The 22,996-nt window shown below is 49.0% G+C and overlaps 1 protein-coding gene across 6 annotated transcripts in view; it reads right to left on the bottom strand.

Moving 5' to 3' along the window:
• nck1a (NCK adaptor protein 1a) overlaps positions 1 to 22,996 on the bottom strand; it is a 48,592-nt gene that overhangs the window by 4,175 nt on the left and 21,421 nt on the right. For 4 of the 6 annotated variants that reach the window (XM_036554667.1, XM_036554665.1, XM_036554668.1 and 1 more), the window contains exons 2-4: positions 22,146 to 22,196; positions 16,755 to 16,998; positions 626 to 1,341 (exon numbers count right to left, since the gene is read on the bottom strand). In XM_036554667.1, coding sequence (XP_036410560.1) covers positions 626 to 1,341; positions 16,755 to 16,980 — 942 coding nt within the window. In that variant the 5' untranslated portion in view covers positions 16,981 to 16,998; positions 22,146 to 22,196. Of the gene's footprint in view, positions 1 to 625; positions 1,342 to 13,239; positions 13,312 to 16,754; positions 16,999 to 22,145; positions 22,197 to 22,996 lie in introns of those variants that run through there. The other 2 variants (XM_036554670.1, XM_036554671.1) reach the window with 2 other exon arrangements.

Raw genomic sequence — 22,996 nt, forward strand, 5'->3', positions numbered from 1 at the left:
GACATAAGAACTCAATGGTACGCTGCTTTTGAATGCCATGAAACAAAAGAAGAAGCTTCATTTGGTCCAAAAGAGTTAACCAGACCACATGGCTGTCATGTTGCAATGATGCTCACAGAATTTTTCCTGATGCTATACAAAACTCGACTGCTGAAGTGTTGCAGTGTTGCAAGTTTGTGTGCATATGCTGAGTTGCACAGGGTTCATCTCGGCCTCTAGGGGCATGATGTTGAGGAATTCTTTCCGACCTTGGCCAGGTGTGCAGTGGGGGTGGGGCAGGGGATTGGTTAACAAGAGGCCAGAATGACTGACCCTGTTACAGACATGACAGGGAGACTTTACCCATGCCCAAAAGATAATCTCCATTATGCATTCAAATTATCCCTCTCAGACAAATATGAGTAAAGCCAATGTTACACTTCAAATGTTGACCAAATGTTCAGCTTACACAAAACGGAGCTTCTTTCTCTTTGGCAGACTACACATCTACACATCTTTATTTGACTCAAATAGCAGACGACACAACACTAAAAAATTAGTCAAAATGACACCCATTTGTCATTTGCCCCACTTCACGGGACTGGACTGGACTGAACTAGAACAGAACGGAATGGACTGGACTTACCGAGGACTCGCTGTCCCTGATGAGGAAGTCGCCCTCGTCGCCCCTCTGGTTGAGGGCCACCTCCGCCTGGTGCCGGGTCACCTTGCCGTAGTACCACTGCCTCCCGGCGAACCTCCCGCTGCCGGAGGGCTCGATGTAGTCGCAGTCGGGCGTGGGCGGACCCGCGTTGCCCAGGGCGCAGTGGGCGCTCGGCAGCACCGTCACGTAGTTCTTGGGCACCAGCCCCACCTGGCCGTCCGCCTTGCGGCACTTCCACCACTCGGGGTCGTTCTCGGGCTTCTCCAGCACGTCCATCACCTCGCCCTTGTCGAAGCTGAGCTCCTCGTCGTTGCCCGAGCTGAACGGGTAGAGCGCCTGCACCGTGTGCAGCGCCCGGCCGCCGTTGGCGCTGTGCACCGCCGCCGCCAGCTTCTCCGTCAGCGAGCCTGCTGGCTCGCCGGCCGGCCCGTCGGCGTCCTCCGTCACGTAGTTGGAGGGGAACCAGCCCGAGCGGCCGTCGCAGACGCCCCGCCACCAGCCGTCGCTGCACTTCTCCATGACGACCACGCGCGCGCCCTTCACCAGCGAGAGCTCGTCCTCCCGCTCGGCCGTGTAGCTGAACTTGACCAGCGCCGGCAGGTTGAGGTCGTAGAGGCGCTCGCCGTTGTCGGCGGGGGCGTCGTCGGCGTTGGGCGGCGCGTCCCTCATGCTGGTCTTCCGCTTCACCTTCCCGATCCCTGCAGGGGGGGGGGTCATAAGGAGAGGCGTCAAGGGCCCGCAGATTAGCAGCTTAATCCTGACCGCCCCCTCCCACATTCCTCCCGTGTCTGCCAAATTCCAGGGGCCCATCCTCGCCACCGCCTGTACTGCCAGAAAACGACCTCCAAGCCGCGTTTTTTGGAGAGCTCAGAGGCCCCTCTCAGACACCCACAGTCACACAGCAATGTCAATCTGTATACAGTCAGCCCCGATGCACACTACACTTTTGGACTGAGGACTACACAGAATACAGAATGGTGGCACTAGATTTAGGACCAGTCAGAATGCAAACGACTAACTCATTACTACTAATTATTAACGGAATTACCTGCGCCATGAAAAAGCTACACAGACTACACATCACCACACATCACACACCAATGAAATATTCAGTACTTATAGCCATCACAGTAGTCTTAGTGAGCATTATATGGTACGCCTGCTGCACTGTGGCAGTGGCAGGAATGTCTTTACACCACTCTCAGCAATACCTGCCATATTCTGTCCTCCAGCTAAAGGCCTCATCCCAGGTTTCATTTTAAAGGGTGCTGGGTAATGTGTTCATATTGAGGCATCACTGCATTTCATATTTTTCGGATGTATAAATTTCATTCAAAATATGAAAACATGACATGTAAGTCAATTCTTAAATCTGAAAACACAAAAAGACTTGTTAAATGACCTCTTCTTGTTAAATTGTCTTCATCTGGACAATCAAATCAAATTGTATAAAAAAAGTGAAAGTGGAAGGTGCAATACAGCGATGTGGCGGTCGCCAATAGGTCACTGTCAGACAGTTACACAAACTAATACTGGTCATTCTTCTGAAACAATTCTGTAATGACATCTTAAAGAGGAAGAAAATGGCTCTTAATGTTGTAATGGAGAGACGAGGACACGCTAACTACCAGCATGGCCCCGATGAGGTGTCATCATGTGTCCCCAATTCATCAGCCTGACGCCTACACCTGTTGAAATTCTTGGGTTTGTGCAATACCAACATTTACAGGACACAGTCGCTAGGGAAGTTCTGCGGTCACAACCCCCTCACCCTCCGGGATCGGAAGGAACACTAGCGAACGTTCTTAAGGCACTTAACTGATCTCACATCTGTTTGCCTGCCTCCCAACCCTAACCCTAGATGGGGATTCTGATCCAGGATCAGCTAGCGAGAGACACATGAGGCACAACCAAAAGGGAAAGCAATACTCCTTCCTCTCCTTCGGGCTTTCACAAGGCCAAAGAGTTCTCTTTCTCCTTCTCTCTCAATGCGGGCGCAAACAGGCCAACACGAAAATCAGTTCTCAGTTTGCCCATAATGCACCTCTCAGGTTCATGCTGACTGCACCAGCTTGCAGCAGGCAGCAGGCAGTGAGTCAGGTTTTGCGGTCCGTGACTGGGTGTCACGCTGAAAGCTCTCCTTCCCCCAGAGGCCTTCTCTCTCCACATGTACCGTGCTGCTTCTCACAACACGCGAGATTTACAGCATGTGATTCGGATGGTAAATTCCACAAACGTCTGCAAGCGTTCACGCTGGGAGAAAACTGACAGTTTATACCGTAAACATTGGATAGCATAAGAGTTAAAGCTTTCAAAAGTAGCATCTGTTATTTAGGTTGTTTATATTTTATAAGTCTTTATAACAATATCCTGTGAACCTAAGATATTGGAATGGTCCAAAAACATATTTTGTAAATGAAACTGACATTTACTTTGTATCTTAATGAAACGTTGCCTTCCATAACCCACCAGATAACTGTCTTTCGTTTTGACTTTGTTTTTTGAGAACAGTTCAGTTTGAGGTAAAAGCAAAACAAGACCAGTACAGTCTCCACAGCTCTCCAATTCACAAGAATGGGGGATTCCTGACAGTATGCGTCAAGGGGAGATGAGAACACTGTATGCTTCATGCCACAGCTCGGCCTCTCCACAGTACTACCTACACTCATGACCGTTTGAAAGCAGAAGCTTAACGATCCGCAGAATGCATAGAAAAAGCACAGAATTCTTAGCAAAATGCTAAGCAAAAGTCAGTTCCACATAATAACACGAACAGCACCACTGGAACAACATACAACTCCACTGTGGGCGGAGCGACCAAGCCCTGCCAGTACCCGATTTATGAGAACCAACAGAATCTTCTTTCCTTCCTAAAACACTATGATTAGTGCAAGTCGGTGAGCCACTCAAAGCGTGACAGCCCCACCCATTTTGGAGTTCAGGAAGAACCTTTTTGCATCTTTTAACAGGGACAAAATCCATGGCCAGACTGTGCTCCCATTTGCTGCCATTTTTGGGTGGCACACAGCAGAGTCTGCGGGACAGAATTTGAGTGGGCCCACTGGCACTGGCCGAAATTCCTCCAACCCCTGGCTCCGACCCAGTCTGGGATTAAAGGGAGCTACGTGACCTCCGGAGACGCGTCCCACACATTGGCGGATTGGCAGACTCGGAGCCCAAAATCTCTACAGAGGCCCTCTCGCGTGGGAGCCTGACTAGCAGGGTGTTTGAGTGGGGGGGGGGAGGAAAAGGGGGGCGAGGAAAAGGGGGGCATCGTTTTGTTTAACGGAACACTGCTCCGCCACAGAGGGCGGTCCCCTGGCCTTTCGGCAGTGTCCTCTCCGACCGAAAGGACAGCATAGGCTGGCTGTTGCTAGGAAGTTGTTGTAAAGGAAGAAGACAACGGAAGGGGTCGAAGAAGGTTGTGTCGGTGCTTGCTTATCTGGGCGTGTGCTCGACACACCACGGCAACGCCCTCATGACATCACAATGAGGAGGGCGGGGTGCGAGGCCTGGGGTGAAGAGACATGCAGACACGGCTCGCATCACTCCACAGGAGTGCTAATAGTCCTGTTTCAAACAGAACATTAGCAAACAGAGACCGGCAGAAAGATACAGCAGCCCAGGCAGTGATTTCGTGCTGCGCTCCTTTGTATTTGGGCAATTTTTGTGAGCTCCACTTTGCAGAAATGTGACCAGGCAAATTACGAGTCAACTCCACGGATGCCCTCAGCGCTCACCTTTTAATATTTCCTCAGTGGATTTACTGCTAAGTGATTTATTACGATTGAAATATCAGCTTACCGCTATCCCGGAATCACCTCGAAACAACCTGAGAGATCGGCAGCCAAACGCAAGCTTTATGAGTGAACTCAGGGCCAGTTTCTGAGTGTAACTGACAGAAACAGGCAGAGGCGCAAGTCAGGTTCAGAACCAGGTGACGAGGGTTGGCGCTGGTGTTACTGTTGGCTTCGGGTCATTCCCAACCCTAAGCTCCCGTTCCGCACTGATTCACCATGCGCACTGAGGCAGTAATTATGATCCGGATCGGCACACGCTGCTATTCAGAGCAGACACATACAGCCAAAGCCAGCATGCTGTTAGGGTCACCTAACATGTCAGAACGCACATCACTGAGGTCAAAGTGGACTCATGAAGTGCTATATACCTGTATTCCTCAGAGAGACATAAGTGACCCTGTGAAGACTGAGTCATAACAGACGCTGCAAAAAACAATTTTCGTATGACGAGATTCAAGAAGCACAAACGTGTGAGGTCAATATAAATGTTAAAAATGTTTCCCTATACTGAGAAATATGCTCTTGGTAACACTCCTTTGTAAATGAGACTGTTATCCTTTTTATGAGCATTATTCCTCAAGATTTGACTTGTGAGAAAACTGGAGCAATATAAAATTATTATAAAAAATTGTTTTTATAAGAAATGATTTAATTTTATCATTATTAATAATTTTATAAGAAATAATTCAAACTAAGAATACAGAAAACTTCAATATGACAAAATGAGAAATCTTCAGTGTCTGTTATAATAGTATATAATTTATCCTGTTGGGCAAGCTAAAAAATGTACATGCAGTTCTGTGTTGCACAGAGCATCTGTGAGTGTGTGTGATAATTTGTGATTCAAGTGTCCAGCAGAGTGTGTCAGCCGTTTTATTTGTTCAGATTTACAGTGCGTGTTTCAAATGATAAATTCCACAAACGTCTGTAATGGTCACCCTCACAAAAAATGCCAGCATACACCGTAAGCACTCAACATTAAACATGATTCCAAGTTGTTTCTTCGTCAGTAGAAATGTTAGTAGATAGTAGCCTATGCTACGCTATAATCAACACTGATATATTCTGCAAACAAAATGTACATTTGCATGACATCTCAAATGCTGAACCTCCATCTCTATCTCTCCTTGTAATTGTACTTCCCTGTATTCAGAATAAACTGGTTTATTTCTTGAAAACTGTAAAAGTCAAACCACACCAGCTCATGTTTGACATCTCCAAAGTTCACAAAGATAGTAAATTCCTGACAGTGTGTGTCAGCGGGCCTTGCTTTTAACTGCAAGCTTCCCGCTGGCTCCATTTCCCTACAGAAGTCCAGTACTCACTACCTTTCTGACCAGAGTGTTTGATACCAGAGCTGAACAACAGACAAGAAAGGCAATGCTACACACACTAACCCATTGTTCAAGGTCCCAAAAGTAAACTCCAGTGTATCATACCACTGTGCTCGTATTTACATATGAAAATGCAACCATGGGGAAGAGAAATGATGTTGGACATGGCTACACAAATATAAGGCAGGGGCTGCGCTTAACGTGAGTGGTGAAGACATAACTGGCACTAAAGCGAGTGGCTGAGCTAACAACCTCAGGACCGAGACTGGATTTACATGACCAAGCTGCAGGCCTCGGTCGGGATGTGGACACGACAGTCACCACCAAGGAGCCAGAGCCACTCCTCTTGCGTCGTCACCGTGAACCACTCCGCCAGGGCGTGGCCTCGTGTGACATGCTCTCCCGGCCCGCCCCCCTGTGAGACTGTGACTACAGAAAGCCCTGGGCTGTAGCACAGTCTATAAATATCCCCCGCTAACAAGCACCCTCAGTCTGACTGAATGCAGCCCTGCACTGCTAATCACGTAAAGGGCTACGCAATTAGCGTGTCACCCGAATTACACTCTAACAAGCACTCCTGAACAGAAATAGAAACGCGGGGCCGTGCTGTGCCTTAAATAAGCACTAACTTGCTGTTACAATCAACCCTGTGAAGCACAGGGGCTCGATCGGAGAGCTTAAAAAGGGACCGCTGCGTATTATTTATAGAAGTCGAAAAAAAGGGGGTGGGGGTGGTGCACAAGGAGCCAGCCTCGTCCAGCTGCGGGAGAGATTCGGGCAGCGTCCCAGGTCCTCTCCCAGGCCCTGTCCCCAGGCCACCCGAGGACACGTCACTCGGCACCACAGCCAGGTCCCTTGTAACACAATGCACAGCTTTATGGTCCATGCTCCCTCTCCCTTACTCCCCGGCCCCCCTCCTCTCTGGTATGCCATTATTGTTCTGCAAGGGCCGTTTGACATTTGGCGCAGTAGCACTGCAGGGTGGTTTGGGAGGATTTGCACAAGTTTGGGGGGGGTGGCGTCTTTCCTTTCCTCCACTGCAGGTAAACCACTGAAAACAAATCCCAAACAGCACTTCAGCATCATTATAATAACGATATATTACAATGATTCACCGCAGAAACGCTAGGATAAGTAGTATATTACATATATAGTACCCACATGTATAGGTGAAATACAAAGCAGGTAGACAACATCCCAAATTAGAAAGTGCAAGCTGAGGGGAATCTCATTTGTGTTCAGATGTAAGACATTGGGTGGGTTGTGATATTAACAGGGTCCCAATGTACACAGCAACATAATAAAAAGGTTTCTCTTTTATGTTTCCTTAAAATGGTGCAATGCAAAGCAGGTTGGGAGAAGAAAGGAGACATTAGTCATTTGTCATCTGTGTAGGACCGGAGGGTCATTCGTTTATGCCCGAATCCGTTCCCACGGCACCACCCACGCATGAATCAAAGTTACTGCAGTCATCGAGCTGTCGGCCCCACCAGTTTATGTCCCAATTTGGGCTGGACCGGTCGCCGAGTGCATGCTCGCACACGCTGGCGAGCAGATGCTGGAGGGTGTAGGGTTTCCTCCGCCTCATTTGTCTGAAACGAGCACGCCTGGCTTTCCGCGTTCAGAAAAGCACTTTCGACACGGTAGGCTGGACACAGGAGCGCGAGTGTCTCCTACAGCTTGTCCCCGCAGGTTGAGCCGTCGGTAAGCGCCGGTAATCCAAATCGGAGAAAGACGAACCCGCGGCAGCTGAAAGGAGAGGTCGCCAACTCTACCGTGAGAGAGCAACGGGGAGTAAGCGGGTAGCGCTGCACAGCTTCTCCCGAGTGTGTGTGTGTGTGTGTACGTGCGTGTGTGTGCACGCCCATATGCAGGCCAGCTTTGAGGGTAACCTGATATGTGTCCATTTGAAAATCAAATTCCTCCTCATGAGTTGCACCTCGCACCTTGGTTCTGACCCACAGAACAGCCTTGTTCCTCATGCAAAGTGCCCCACATGTTTCGCCTTGCTTTCTGACACCACATCGGAGATTTATCAAGTAACGCTACACTTCTGGAACATGGAGGAGGGAGACCTCAGGACACGGCACTGATCTCAAAACTCGCTGGGGGGAAAGTCAGAAAATTCCAGAGAGAAGGGGGGTAACGGGAGGAGAGGCTGCCGACATGTTTGCTGATAACAGAATATTATTTGGATGATGGGTTCAAGCGTGCCGCGTCTTTGGCAAGGAGCATTAAAAAAAATATTATCTGGAAAACACCAGGAAAATGGACAGCGATTGGTGGGGATAATCTCGATGCTTCCTTTAACAATCCTCAGGGACAGCTTTGCATAATATCTCATCCCCAGAACTGAAATGCATTGTACGTAGTTCCCCACTGGTCTGCAGATACGATAATGACTGTGGACATTCTTATGGATATTGGCTTCAGGTTACACCCAGATCCAGCTGCAGGCTGCCTTGCCATATTCTGCCCCCTGTTAATGACCGTGGCCTCGCGCTGGGCATGCCGCTTAATGTTACAATGCACCTGGGGCCATTCTAAATCAAAATCAAACCCAGGGAAAGTATCTGGCTGGACAGTGTAAGCATTTACACATGTTCCTCTGTGAACCCTTAGTACATCCAGGTAAACACTTTCCTCGAGGTTCCTTTCAAATGCTGATATTTTTCAGAGAATGCCAAATCAATTTCATGCTCCAACTAGACATCCGTGCTCAGTTTCAAAGATCTACCCAAGGCAAACAGACGTGTATTAACAATTTATCTGACTGACTCAGAAACTCAGAGGTATCCTCTTCAGCAATTTTCTGATGTAATGCCTCGATATTACAAATACTTGCCAAGTTGAGATATTACATAAGATGACATCATGGCATAGGTTATTCTTTTGCCAAAAGTTGAGCTGAACACAGAAACTAGCTACACATTAAGTCTGTAACTAATAAATCCTAAATTCCAGACAGAGACTCACCATCTGGACATGAAACAACAGACATTATCAATACTGTGTCAGTCAGCCCCTTTCCTCATCAAAAATGGCCTCTTCCACTTGCCCAAGGCACACATACCGAATGTTCGTTAAATGCTAATGCTCACTACTCATCTGAGCTAGCACTACCGAGAGCCACAGAGCTGAAACGTCTCTGACAGAACCGAGCTCCAAGGGAAACGGACCCATCGTGTGAAGACACTACATGAGGAACGATTTTCAGGAAGGAAGCCGCATTGCCTCACTTGGCCATTAGTCAGAGAAGCTCAGCGGTGTCTTTCCCTTCAGTATCTGGCGAAACGGGGGAAAATCCCTGCGCTTTGCAGACGCTGCCTGTGGGGGGGAGGGGGGGATGGGGGGGGGGGGGGGGCGTGACGTGACCTGAAAAACAAAGGCCCGGTCTGCCTTTGTTGCGTTTCCTCTGTCAGAGCAGGACCGCCGGTCCGTCTGCTTCCCCTCGCTAATGTGGAAGCTTTCCGTTCGGACGACAACACGCGAGTCGGGGCCATGCCACTTCCCGAAACAGAGGAACATCCTTTTGTCCCACAAAGCTGGCAGAAAGGATTTCAAAACTGCAGGCCCAGAGCCCCCCCTTTCCCGCTCCCCAAGGCCAAATTAAAAACATTACTCGTTCACCTGAGGCAAAGATTTCATACACATAACCCTAGGCCAAAGGATGAGGAAACCGTTCAGTTTCAAAATACTGGTTTTGTACTGGCAGTCAGAGCTCTGGTCAACACTGAAATGTTTGCATGGTACTACAGTGATGTAAGAGACAAACAAAGAACAAAAACAAACCAAAAGATTGTTTTATATCTGATATGTGAGGACTTCAGAATTCCATCCAATGAAAATGTAATGACAGACTTAAAAAGACAGAAAGGGAGGGAGAGGCTGAATTGCAGTTTATCTTTTCTTCTCCGGGTTGTTAGAATTTTATCACAGACCCAGCTTTTACAGTGACTGATGTGAGATTACCACTGACATGGTCCATGGGAAGCCTTCTTTTGATGTCTGTGGTTATGAAAAGTAAAAACAGCCAAAACACCCTCTCTTTGAGCTCGTTTTGGCTGAGGTCACCTCACCGGATGACATCATAAAGGAAACAGGCCAATCAAACAGCTCAAGTTTCTGTGGGCCTGCAAAGGACAGGGGCTAACCCACCATCACACACATACACACACGCACACACACAGCACTCCAAAACATATCCTTGGTACCAACTGATCTTGGACCAGTGGCCTGTGAGTGACACACTTGGTGCTGATCAGCAATCAGCAGGGAACATACAGCTGCAGTATTTAAAAGTGCTGCGCAACACTGAACCCCCCCATCCCCCACCACCACCAAAAAACCCAAAACAAAAGCAACCCTTCATAAGCAGAAAGTCAGTGTACTTAAGACCAAGGACCCCGTTCCCATAATGCTCTGCGGCTGGCCGCCTGCTCTCCCCTGCTCTGGAGGACAAACGGCCTTCACATCAAGCCCAGTGACAAGGACCCCTGGCGAGGGACAGTGGCCCCGAGGAGCTGCTCTCTCACACAGGACCCTGCTACAGAAGCAGCTGAATGCAGTGACTCAAAATTGGGGAGGGTTCACACATCTGGGCCCGATACCACTCTCTACCCCACTGTACCAACCAGATGGTCCACAAAAGCGCAGTCATTCCCCAGAATCCCCACTGGCACACAGCAGCCAATGCAAATCAAGACAGGCATGTGACTCTAACTGCCACTGCCAGGCTTAAAGGGCACCAGAGCTGCTTCTCTGAGAAAAAAAAAAAAAAAATCAACCAAGGGAAAGTATTTAATCGGCCATCTCAAGTATTTATTAACAACCCTTGTAAAAGGCCATCTGCAGCATCTGCTATTCCCTGAGTTTCACTTTTACTACACTTGCTAAATTGTTCCACTGATGCTTCGTTTTCGAGTTCCAGCATCCGATATGCCAACACGGTGTGAAATAACAGTTATCACTGTAGCGTGAAATGGCGATCAGCTTTCAGAGAAGCGTGTGTTGGTGTGCTTCAGCATGCACGGTTGCACGCGCATATGGGGTCATGCCCGACCCTAAGAGAGACTGTCACATGATGAAACAAGCTTTGGACGGCCAGCGTGACGGTCACACGTGACAGATAGTGTGTGAGTGGGAGAGACGATGCTCCTTCATTGCCCCACCCCCCCGGCTGCAGCTGTCTGATAGAGGCAGAGAAGCACCCACACCGTGCACATGCCCCGAGATCTGACACGAAAAGACCCAAACACACATGCATAACACACACGCAAATGCACACAAAAACACACACGCGGCCACACACACACGCTTGCACAGTACTGCTGTTTGCCATTTGGAGGTCTGTATTGAAGTTGAGTGGGAGTGAGAAGCTTGTGATAACACTATCCCAGCATAGGACCATTCTAAACACCTGCACATGCAAAACGCATGCCTGAAACTGCACATGGGTACACACACACACACACACACACACACACACACACACACACACACACACACACACAGATTCATGGCCGAGAAATAATAAAGCTGCCCACTCAGACGACCAACTTCAGTCAAATCTAATATCACTGTACATGACAAACAAAACTTTCAGATATGTGTCTGATGTGTCTGAAATGTGTGGTCTACCCCTCTTAAGTCTAACTTTAGTTTAACACTGCTTCTCAAGTTGAACTCTATGAGAATAAATCTGAGACATTTAAATTGACTGCAGTGGACCTGGCGAATACTAGCAACATTATAGTCCTGGTCAAGGGTGAGCAGTTCTCTTTGGGACAGAGCTGATCTACTCTCAGCACAGAAAGGGTTTACAGACCTCCCCACACTACGCTCATGCATTCATGGAGCTGGCTGCGTTTCAGACACAACGGCCACTCCGCCCCCCCTCTCCAGCATTAATCTGACTTGTGGATTTTCCAGTCAAGCGCTCAAAAAGGCGAGAGGGAGAGGGAGACAAAAGAGACGTGCAGTGGAAAGGAGGAGATAGCCGAAGATCTCTCCGAACGCCGAGGAGAGGACGTCTCCCGGCTCTGCTTTTGTCTTTAGAATTCCTCCCGCTTTCCCCTGCCAAGTAGCAACACCCCAACGCCCTTCCCAGCACTCTGTGGAGGAAAAACACACACACACACACACACACACACACACACATATGCTGGAACTCAGCGAGAGACAGGGAGGGGGCGTGCAAGAGGGGGGGGGGGGGGGGGGGGGGAGAGAGAGAGAGAGAGAGAGAGAGAGAGAGAGAGAGAGAGAGAGAGAATGAGCCAGGCAGAGTAGGAGAGCAAGCAGGAAAGAGACGGAGAAGTGGAGAGAGGGAGTGAGGGAGAGAGAGAAGAGAACCGACAGAGAGGTGAGCGTGCATGATTCGGCCGGCTCCTGGTCCCCTCACTTCCTCTACCGGAGCTGCGGCGAATCTGTCTCGAATTAGAACGCTTCCGCTCACCGAGGGAAAAGAAGGGGGGGGGGGGGGTGGTGTCACTCCCTAATGGCTCTGAAGTCTGCAGGGTGGGAGGAGGGGTGTGTGTAGGGGGGGGGGGGGGACTGCTTCAGCTTTTTAGTTTGGCGGTAAGAAAGTTTAGGAGCACCTCATCCATCCAGCAGCCCCCTCTCCCCTTGTAAGGCCAGTCGGAGACACCCCCCCTACAAGCCTACTTCCACTCCCTGGGGGCAGAGCGGAGGGCCACAATTACCGCTACATTACTGGGACTTCAGTCGCGACAAACCACCCCTGAGCAGGGGTGTCAGGTCACTAAAGCCACCAGCACCTCTGGAGAGGCCGCTACTTGCCAGCGGTAACCCTTTGAGGCGCGGATATGCAACGCTCGTAAAAAAGTGGGGGGGGGGGGGAAACAGACATAATTGGTCCGGTTTCCAACGCTCGAGGCTGCTCCCCTTAAACGACCCAGCAGAGCTGGAAGAGAGGCAGAAACGCCGAGTTTAAGGCTTCAAAGCGAAAAGAGAGGCGAGCTGAAAGAAGAGGACTGCAGAGCCGAGAGCATGTAAGACGAAAGGAAGAAGAAACAAGGGGAAAAACGCGGAGGAGTAATTCTCAATGATGCTGATTACCGTGTCTGTGCAGGGAATTACAGGCTACAACAGCAGACTCTCAAATCCATATCCACCCACTTTTCTGGTGCCGCTGAAACTGCACTGAAGCCCGGGTGCAGACTCTCTGAGCTCTCTCTTCACAGCGCAAAGCTAGCCTTCTGCTCGTTTATCACTTAGGGAATCTTATATTCGCTTTATTTCACACTTCTGACAAATCACAACACACAGATTAACTCTGACAGTCCCACCCCCCCCACCCAGTAAAAAAAAGTGTAACTCTGGGTGCTCATACAGCAGAAGCACTCATTTGAAACAGTTCTATATCCCAAACATATTTTAGCCTCACTGTAAAAGGAAAGCATACAACACTTTCAGAGGGGAAAAAGCAATAGGAGAAACTCACGGAAGAAATGCTTGAAGAGGTTTGCCATATCCATAGCGGACTCCCCCCCCGGCAGACGCTGCGCCTCTCCCCCGCTGCAGCTACGGAGCTATTCCATGAGAACTTCCTGAAAGTCCAGTGCTATTAGCAGAGCAGCTCCCCACCCTGGTCACGTGACGTGCCGCGGCCAATGGGAGGAGGAGGGGCTTCCTTTGAAACTCTCCAGCTGCTGGCTGCCCACCCACCCGCCTCCCCCCTCCCCTGCCCTGGGCTTCTAGAGGAAACTTGTCAAACCAGGCCTCGCGACGCTGCCACGGCAACCGCACTTTCATCACCTCGCAGACAACATTAGGCTAAGCGGGGTGAGCCCTCGCTGCCGGTTTTTATTACTGTACACATTCACCAGTTCACCACTTGCATCACAAACCACACTCAAACACACGCACTATACATAAATACATACACTTAATATATTTACACAAATATGCACACACAAACTAACGAGAAACAGCTCAAATTCCTTCACCAGATCTGACTGTCACATCACAGGTATTTCATTCTGCTAAAATCCTGCACCTGCTGCAGCCTCACTTCACAGTGAAGTTTTTCAGTGTTTGAGAAGACAGTTAGGATGCTCTCTGTTTTAACGCCGCCCACAGAGCCAGTAACAGAGCACTGCAGGCTAACAGTCCCTGGAACATCCCCTCTGCTTCCTGGGCCTCTCGTGGGGCTACGCTTCCCACACTGCTGCTTAGGGTCTTCCGGCAATCAGCAGTAAAGCTGCTCCTGGAGCGCAGTATTCTCCTCTTTCGCTCTCTTTCTGTGTCCCTTGCCCTTTCTCCCCCTCTCCACTCTCCTTTCCTTTCCGGTCTCCTCTGCCTCCCCCCCCCCTTTCTCTCTCTCGCCCTCCGTGCTCAGTGACAGTGAGCAGAGGGTTCAATCCAGAGCATGTGCTGTTGATTTGCTGTGAGAAGGCAAAGAGAAGAAAACACACAGGACCCTCAGGAAGTGGCCCCCCGTTCGCACAGCGTCCCAACTCCAAACATTCTCACAAACAGCGACGCGGGAGGGAAATCTGAGCCCGACGGCGTTTGGCCTTCGGAGGGGGCTAGAGCTGGGGGCGGCTCCTGCGTGAACAGCTGGCCAGCTGGGGGGGGGGGGGGAGCCCGTGGGAGCAGCTGCTCACCTGCTCTGGGGTGTAATTTGGGAAGGCCGTTACAGGTGACCTGTCTGACACTCACCTGGAATGGTGGTGGAGGGTGGGGGTTGGCGGTCGTTTATCTCACTGGTGAAATGCAAACACAAACTCAGTGCTGGAGTGGTAGCCAGGAATAGAGTATGCTATTCTTCACTGACGCTGACACTTGACCCTCTGGTTATCCAGGCATGCACAGAAGGCACTCCCCTCACCCCTCCATCTCATACCTGAACCCACCTCCTCCTAACCCCTCTGATTCCCAGGGTGCACTTTAGGTGTGGAGCGAGACAAGTCAGTTTTAACGAAGAACAGGAGCACAGGAGACAAACACCGAACAGAATCAGAGCGGATTTGCTGGATCCCCTGGCAGTGACTTTTGCTCCATCTAGTGGTGAAATGAAGATATTGTCCTTCCTTTGGAGGGAGCTGCTCTGTTGGTCAGTGACTGACAGGTCTTCTACCATTTTCATGGCTGCCTGACTGCAGCAAAACTACAGCTCAGCTTCAAGAGACATCTTCTTGTCATTCTATCTTGTCGAAATTACACAGCATACAAATACAGAAATGACCCCGATCACCCCGGCACTGTAAAAACCAGAGAACAGTAAGACCGTACAACCTCATCGCTTAGGTTCACGTTCCACGCAACAAAGACGGCTCCGGCTTCAACTTGTGCCAAACTCAGCCAGCATTAAATCAGACACATCTTCTTTGATGGCACAATTTCAAAGCGCATTCCACAACACAGTGCCTGTGTCAAACTGATTTGGCTCCCCGAAACCCTTATGCAGCCTGCTTCAAACAGTCAGGAGTGCTGGAAAATGGCCAGGAATCACATACGCCCTATTACAGGGGCTACTTTCATTAAGCAAAGAAGAGAGCATTTTCAAATAAAAGCTTTCTGTACAGGATGAAGGTTATCCAAACGACCTTGTATTTAGAAAGCGTGTTCCGAGCAAGAGAACAAAGGTGTCATCGAAAAAGCCCTCCAGGGGCCAAGCACTGACTGAAGCAAACATTTTTTCCCCCAGTGACACTACCTTTGTGTTGACTATGTTATGCGTACCCCCTGGCAGGACCGGATTTACAGTCTCTGGGGGGTTTACCTTACCGTCTCAGGACGCACCTTCCCGTGTCGCCCGAGGGAAGGGAAAACTCGCTCCCCACACAGGGTCTAGTCACACAGGACAAACCCCGAGAAGGTTCCTGTCAGGACTGCGCTGACTTTCGGCTGACGGTCAACGCGCATTCACCAGAGCATTCTGACTGTAATAGTCGCCCCAGGGGTAACATTCTAGCATCTTCCCAGCACACATACAAAAAAAAAACAATACTGCTATGATTGTGTTTGTCTACTCACAAGAAGAAATTACTCTGTCCATGGCGAAGTGACACTCGCGGTGAAATTTGGACGTCGTTCTCAGCTGTAGGGACCCACTTTGCGATGGTGAATAAGCAACAGCGAAGAACGACTACTTAAATGTGCACTGCGCACAACCTTTTGCTATGAGAACTCAGCACAGCGCTGTGGTCGGAGACGCAGACGTTAAAAGCAACCGAAACGCTGCTCTCCTTTGCAGCTTTTTTTGGGCAACAGTAGCAATCATAGAGGCCTGTGCTAGTCAACTCAGGCATTTCAAACAACAAAGAAATGTGCAGGAGAAAATTAGGCTACATTTGTTTGCATTTTTTTTAATAATGACAAGTTGTTTTTCCTCTTTTGCCTGAATATACTAATCATAAACGAGGCAAGGAAATCCATTTTGTTCTCGAGAAAAAGGAGTAAAGTAAATAAGTTGGGCCCTTGAGCAGATATGCTTAAATTAGGCTAATGAAGAACTGCTGTGCTTATGCGGAAAGGACTTCCTGTCACGGCAACACACGAGAACGCACTCCCTGAGAGAACACTGCACCGTTTGTTTCACTTCTGAGGTCAGAGGTGAAATGGAGTATGCCTTGACCTTCAGCAGGAAACCAGGACCCTGGCTGACAGACGAACACAATCCCTTTGCTGAGAGCTGGACACATTTAATCTTCCCAATCATATACATACACTGTACAAAGGCCTCTCAGCTTCAAACGGCATAATTACAGTACAAGCTATGTGGAGCGCTCACCCCAACCTCTCAAAAAGGACATGCATGTTTTACAGAGGGCTCTTCTCTGAACATTAGGGATATCTGGTCCTACTGTTACTTAACATACATTTCATACTGAGAGACGAAATACTAAGAGAAGGTCTCCTTCTATTTATTGCTCACAGGTAAAGGAAGCGCTAAATGCATGATGTGAATTTGTAAGCAAGCTGAGTGTGTAGCAGGACTCTGGGTAAACGTACCCAACGTGTCCTTCAGGTTCTTCACGATGGAGGCCTTCCTGGCGCTGTTCTTCCTCTCCACGTAGTTGGAGGGCACGAAGCCCGTCTTGTTGGTGGCGTTGCGGACGCGCCACCACGACTTGGAGTCGTCCAGCAGCCACAGGCGCTCATTCTTCCGGATGTCCAGCTCCTGGTCCTGCTGCGCTGCGTAGTCAAACTTGGCGATGACAATCACCTCTTCCGTCATCTTCTACTGGACTCAGCACTGAGAGGAGAGACGGAGAGAGGGAGAAGGAGGGAGAGAGAGAGAGAGAGAGGGAAGGGAGGGACAGAGAGGGAGGGGAGAGAGGGATAGAGAGGGGGAGACCGAAACAGAGGGAGAGGGGAAGAGAGAAGGAGGTAGGGAGAAGGAGAGAGCAAAGGGAGAGACAGGGGAAGGGAGATGGGAGGCACAGAGAGTTTAATCTATATACATGTTCATTAGCTTAGATGTAGTATTATACATACTACCATTTTATTTTTTACTGTACTGCATAATACCATTTGACAATATTTACAAAATGTTCTTCATGCCAACAAAGCAAATTGAATTGAAATGAACTGAACTGAAAGAGGCAGAGGGAGGTGGAGAAACACAGAGAAAGACGTTTTCTGCCATTTGATTTTATTTCACCAAGAACTGAAGGGCTTAGAAAAGAGCACTACTGACATATTTTCATATTTACAAGTAATTAAAAAAAATCAATATAGAAAGCACCACATCCAACCCAACCCTCTCCAGAAATAAAGCCCACCATGAACCCATCTGAAAATAACAGCAAAGAGGAAACCACGCAGTTAAACCCAAAGGGTTAGCACATCAGCCGTAGCGTGTCAGTTCCACCCCATCAATCTCGCTTACGCAGCCTTCAATGCTATGCGCTTCTGTAACCACGAGAACCATTTACATACCAGGCCAACAGATGGGGCTGTTTACACAACCTCCATACCTAGATAAGACAGATGAAGCCCCTACTGCAGCTGTGCAACTTCAGACAACACGGACGCAGGTTACTGCACGCGTCAAAACACGGACAGCAGCCGTGGAAAACGTTACCGGAGATGCACCAGTCAAGTTAGGCGCTGCTCCGGCCATAAAGCCCTCACCCTTCGTCACGAATGTTATTCATGCAATAAAGATGTGTTGGTTGATCTGTCATCTACAGTGTGTGTTTGTGTGTGTGTTTGTGTGTGTGTGTGTGTGTGTCTAGTTTTGAATGCTGCTGATGTGACAAGGTAAAATCAGTTCTGAAACTGATGAAACCGCAAGTCTTACGACTCTTGCGCACAATATTTGCGCAAGAAAAACCACAAACGTCATGCCAACGTTTCCTTATTAGGATGCCTTTCAACTCGTAAGATTGATTCATGAACCAAGGGACTGAAATACAGGGGTCAAGCGATGTTTCACAGACAACAAAAAAAGCAAAGCTTTCCCAGCGTGCAGCTACACAGAGCCCTGCTCTGAATAACATTCTGGGGTGATGTCACAGATGGGCAGAGGCTGCTGGCTTTTGTCAGAAAATGGAGTAGGCCCAACTCCTAATCCAATATCCGAGCCCTCAGGAAAAAAAAAAAAAAAAAGCAGCTGGAGCTAGCCCGAGGTCTGGCGCACAGCACAGGCCCTGTGGGTAACGTGAGACTTTCTCAAGCCCGTCGGGGGCCCGGCCCAAAAGTAAACCGGGGCGCGTAGTGCACGGAAACAGCCGGCCCTTAACCCATAACTCACTCGGCCACATATCCCCAGAGCAGGCCGCCGAAAGGTCCTGCCAGTGCAACGCCACGGCGCTTCAGGAATGAACCTTGCTCACGCTATTTTTAAACGCCCCCGGGCAGCGAGCGGAGCGCCCGAAACCCGCGGGGGACACGGTTAAACAAACCTCAGAGTCCCGCGTGAACTTCCGCAACCTCTCCTCTCAGAAACCCCCCCCCCCACCACCCAAATCGGAGAAAAACAAAATAACTGACATGTTATTTATTTCCTGCCCCTGAAAAGAGGATTGAGATGGTGAACATTTCGCCGCACAAAACGGGCCATCTGTGGAGTGATGCGTGTTGTGTGTGTGTGTGTGTGTGTGTGTGCAGGACGTCACCTCTGGATGTTTGTCTGACAGACTGTGTGTGTTGAATGCATGCTTGTACACGTCAGCACGTGTGTGTCAGTTTCTGTCTGTCAGTGGGGGTTAATGTGTATTCACAGAACACCACGTGTGCTTGCCTTAACAGGTAAGAGAGAGTAATGTGTGAATGAGAGCGACCGCACACGTGTGTGGTTCTGTTAAAGCGGCTGAGCTGCCCAGACCGCTTAGTGGGGAAGACTTTCAGCTCTCTCAGGAGACGCTGTCATCGCCTCCCGGTCTCTCCAGCTTAACCACCGGCGCATCGCCGCAAAATCCTGCCGAAAACCCACAGAGTCCTCTGACACAAACAAGGACAGCTTTAAAGCCCCCCCGAGCGGAGTCGCCCCAAGCGGCTCGGTCAGCAGAAGCCCAAAGGCCCAGGACTGAAACAGGCCCCGCCGTCTGCGGACAATGGAAGCAGAGCAAACTGGCCTCATTCCGGCAGGTTAGCCAATGTTTCCTCCTCTCGCTGCGTTCAGGCCCTGCGTTCTGCCAGGCACCCACGAGCCACTCACACAACGTCAGCTGAGTAGCACCTGCCTATCTTCCACCTGACGCCCACTTCACCGCGTCGCACCGTCTGACCTTTGGTGCAAAAACTAGCCATTGGCCACGCAGGAGCGCATTGGAGGATAGAATTTGTCTCGCTTCATTGCTCCTACACAAGCGCGGGGGTTGTCGCGGTGAGCTAAGCCTAACGTACAACTGGCAACTGCAAACAGGTTTAGTTAAAAACGGAAAAAAACATTTAAAAATCCTCTGACTGGGTTCATAAACAAAAAAAAAAAAAAAAAAAATCAGCCATGAACTGCACCCACATATGGGCTGCTGTTACACTGATTCTCATAATCAGCTAGTCAGTATGACACATAAGCTTGACAAAAGCCCAGATGACATTTTATTATTGTGGCAACACAATTCTATGACCCATCTTTGCCAGAACCGTGTGAACAAAACAGTATCTGGGCCAGCGCTGAGCACAGTAAATAAATTTTGTTTCCTAGGTGACTAATCCTTAAAAATGCTCAAATCTTATTACGGAGATGATCGATTTCCTGCACAATGTGGGCAGTGCCGCTTGGCTCAGCCGGCGCGCATGGTGCTGGAAAGCCATTCATACTGATTTGCTGCGTAGGGGGGCCTTGTAACGAGGCGGGGGTCATTCCTTCCACACTGCAGAGAGTGCTCTTAGCTCCGCCCTAGCTGTCAGGGCTGTGGGAGGAGTCAGAACTCCCCTGTGCTGTAGCACTGACCCAGAGTTAGACTGGAGCTGAGAGAAAAGGGCAAGATCGAGGCCAGGCACAGCACGCAGGAGGACCTGAAACACAACTCAATATAACAGGCAAGTATCTCTGCGGCGATGCCCTGCTATACCAGCATATAAAAAGCTGTGCACAGCATTTAAAAAACCCGGAGCTTTACGACATTTGAGGGGGAACAAGCAGAGTCAAGTGTGCTGTGTTACCCTCCATGTAAGTCTGTGTCCATCACAATGGATTTCTGGATAACATTTATGGCTAATAATAGGAACTGAAATTGGTGATTTCAATAAGATAGTAAAAGTCTGTAGCTTGCTTGCATCTGCGTCTGCCAAATGACCTAAATGTAATGTAAAAAAAATTGAAAGTCAAGGCTGTTCTAAACCACAAGCACTGCATTGCATACAGACACGCTGGCTAAGCCAAGCACACAGCGTAGACCTAAGATTTTAAAATTCAAGTGATAACATACACAATTAACTGAATAACAAAGGCATGATCAGGGTCACGTTCATGTTATCTGAGTCACCCCTCTTTCTATCAAGAACCCAAGGATTCTGAGTACAGAGGCCACACCCACATTTAAGCCCCTCCTCCCCTGGTCTTTCTTACTGAAGTGACTTTCCAGACAGAGCCTCACCAAGCCCAGAAACCAAACCAGTCAAACAACCTCAAGTGCGGCCGAAACCAGACCCGTTTCGTCTGGATTCATCGTTACATACAGCCAGGCCACCCTGGCTCCAGCTGCCCAACCACAGCGAGCCCATTGGCTGCCCTGGAGCCAATCATCTCCTGGATGGCCCTGCTTGGCTGACCCATCCCATCAGCATCCGCTGGCATCAAGACCCCAGACACACATTTAGCATATAGACACTCAGGTGCATGTGTGCACACCCACACCCACACCCAGACACAGACGCACAGACACAACCACCATTCATGTCCCCTTGAAGACACAAACATAATAACTGCCGATCATCTACTGCTGCATGTGCGCTCGTCATTCAAGTTACGGCGCTGATATGAAGTTGCTGTAATCCCACAGTACTGTCCAGCACATTTAACACTACAACAGAAGCCAAATTAAATGGAGCCTTCCAGAAGAGCAAGGGTTAATAAACCTCTCAGACTCAAGCCCCACCCCCCAACGCCGAGCGATTCACGAGAAACCCCGGCCCCAGCGGTGGAACGGCACAGGGACAAGAGCAGGGGCCGGACTCTGACAAACTGCCGTCACCCTCTCCCTGCCAAATGGCACACCTGTCACGTGACACATTCCTGCAAACATCCTGAATGTGACGAATCACGGCCTCCAGTTCGGACATCCAACTAGCCAAAGAGAGGCTGCTGTTGTATTGTCTTGTTTTTAAGCTCATGAATGTTTCATGGAGGAAAACTAAGCAGGAAGGAGAATAGGGGAGTGGGCATGTATATAGCACTCAAAATTTTTACACATTTTTAATATGATTTACATGCTTCATTCTAAGCTGGGATTTTCAGGGAAATGGTACAGCTAGCAGTGGAGAGCTGCACTATGTTCAAGAGTACAGGAATGCACAGCACTGCTGTTTGAAATGGCAGCTAGGGTGCCTACATGAGATAAAACCCAGGAAAAGAGATTAGTTGGACGTACCAAGTGTGACAGTTGCAGCCACTAAAAGCCACTGACCTGGTGCATGTTTGGTATATTACTAATCACTTTCTTTGGGCCCCATTTTGAAATGATTACTGATATTTCAAACAAAAATCTAAAGTCAATTTCAAAGTTCCACTTACAGGTGCATAATAAATGGTAACTAAAAGGCTACTAGTTTCGCATTTTTCATGTGCCCTTTAACTGGCAAAATTTTCATAAGATAAAATATCTACTGCACACAGCCAGAGACTATTCAAGGCTACAGTTTATTCAAAGACTTAGTCCACCTTCATCCGTTGTGAGAATTTAAGCCAAATATTTACATATCCATTTTTTATGCAAATAATTCAAGGCTTACCTGTGCCACATCAAAGCTGTCCACTTCAAAGTTGTTTTGATCTATTTTAGTCTGTAAAAAAAAAAAAAAAGAAACAACCTGCGTAAACCAAAGGGAAGGTACTTTTAAAACAACCATGCTACTGCTTACCAGCAGACCGATTTCATATCTGAAGGGTCTGATGTAAATCAAAGTAAATCTAAACTACTTCACTGAAAAAATGGATAATTGATCCCTCTAACATTGCACATTCTCAAACTGTTATCGTTAGGGTATTAACGTGAGGGCCTGACACGGTAAGCTACGGTAGAGGGCAGTCACTGTAAGCAGGATCGAGTCCAATCCATGCATTCCATAGGGTTTGACCAGACAGAGGCTCGTGGGTAGAGTAACGCTGATTAGCGCCCCGCCCGGTCGTCTGCAGGACAGCTGTCAGGTTCTCCCACGCAATCCGTTTATGAAACCATTTGTTCTGTGTGGCAAAACACACACAGTGCCTACAAAAGAATGTCAGTGGAGCACGAAGCACTTCTGATGACCTCTGCAAAAATAAACCACGGCGTTAGCTGCGCACCTCACGCCTTTCAGAGACAATGATTTCTCCGCGGTTCCCACTAACAAACAGCCGGTTAAAAGGAATGCCATTGTTTCTGGTGTCCAGTCCCTACCCTGGCCACTGCCAGCAGACAGTTCGTGCCCCGCGCCATATAATATTCAGATTTTTACGGATTCAGAAGCGGGGCCCACTTCCTCTGTGGCGGCATCCAAGGATTGTCCATTGTTGCCCGAAAAAATAAATCAGGAAGTAGGAGAGATAGCAGGACAGGGGGATCGGGACGGCAGGCGGCTCGGGCTTCTGCTTGCACACAAAG

This window comes from Megalops cyprinoides, chromosome 20, assembly GCF_013368585.1.
Source record: "Megalops cyprinoides isolate fMegCyp1 chromosome 20, fMegCyp1.pri, whole genome shotgun sequence".
NCBI lineage: Eukaryota > Metazoa > Chordata > Actinopteri > Elopiformes > Megalopidae > Megalops > Megalops cyprinoides.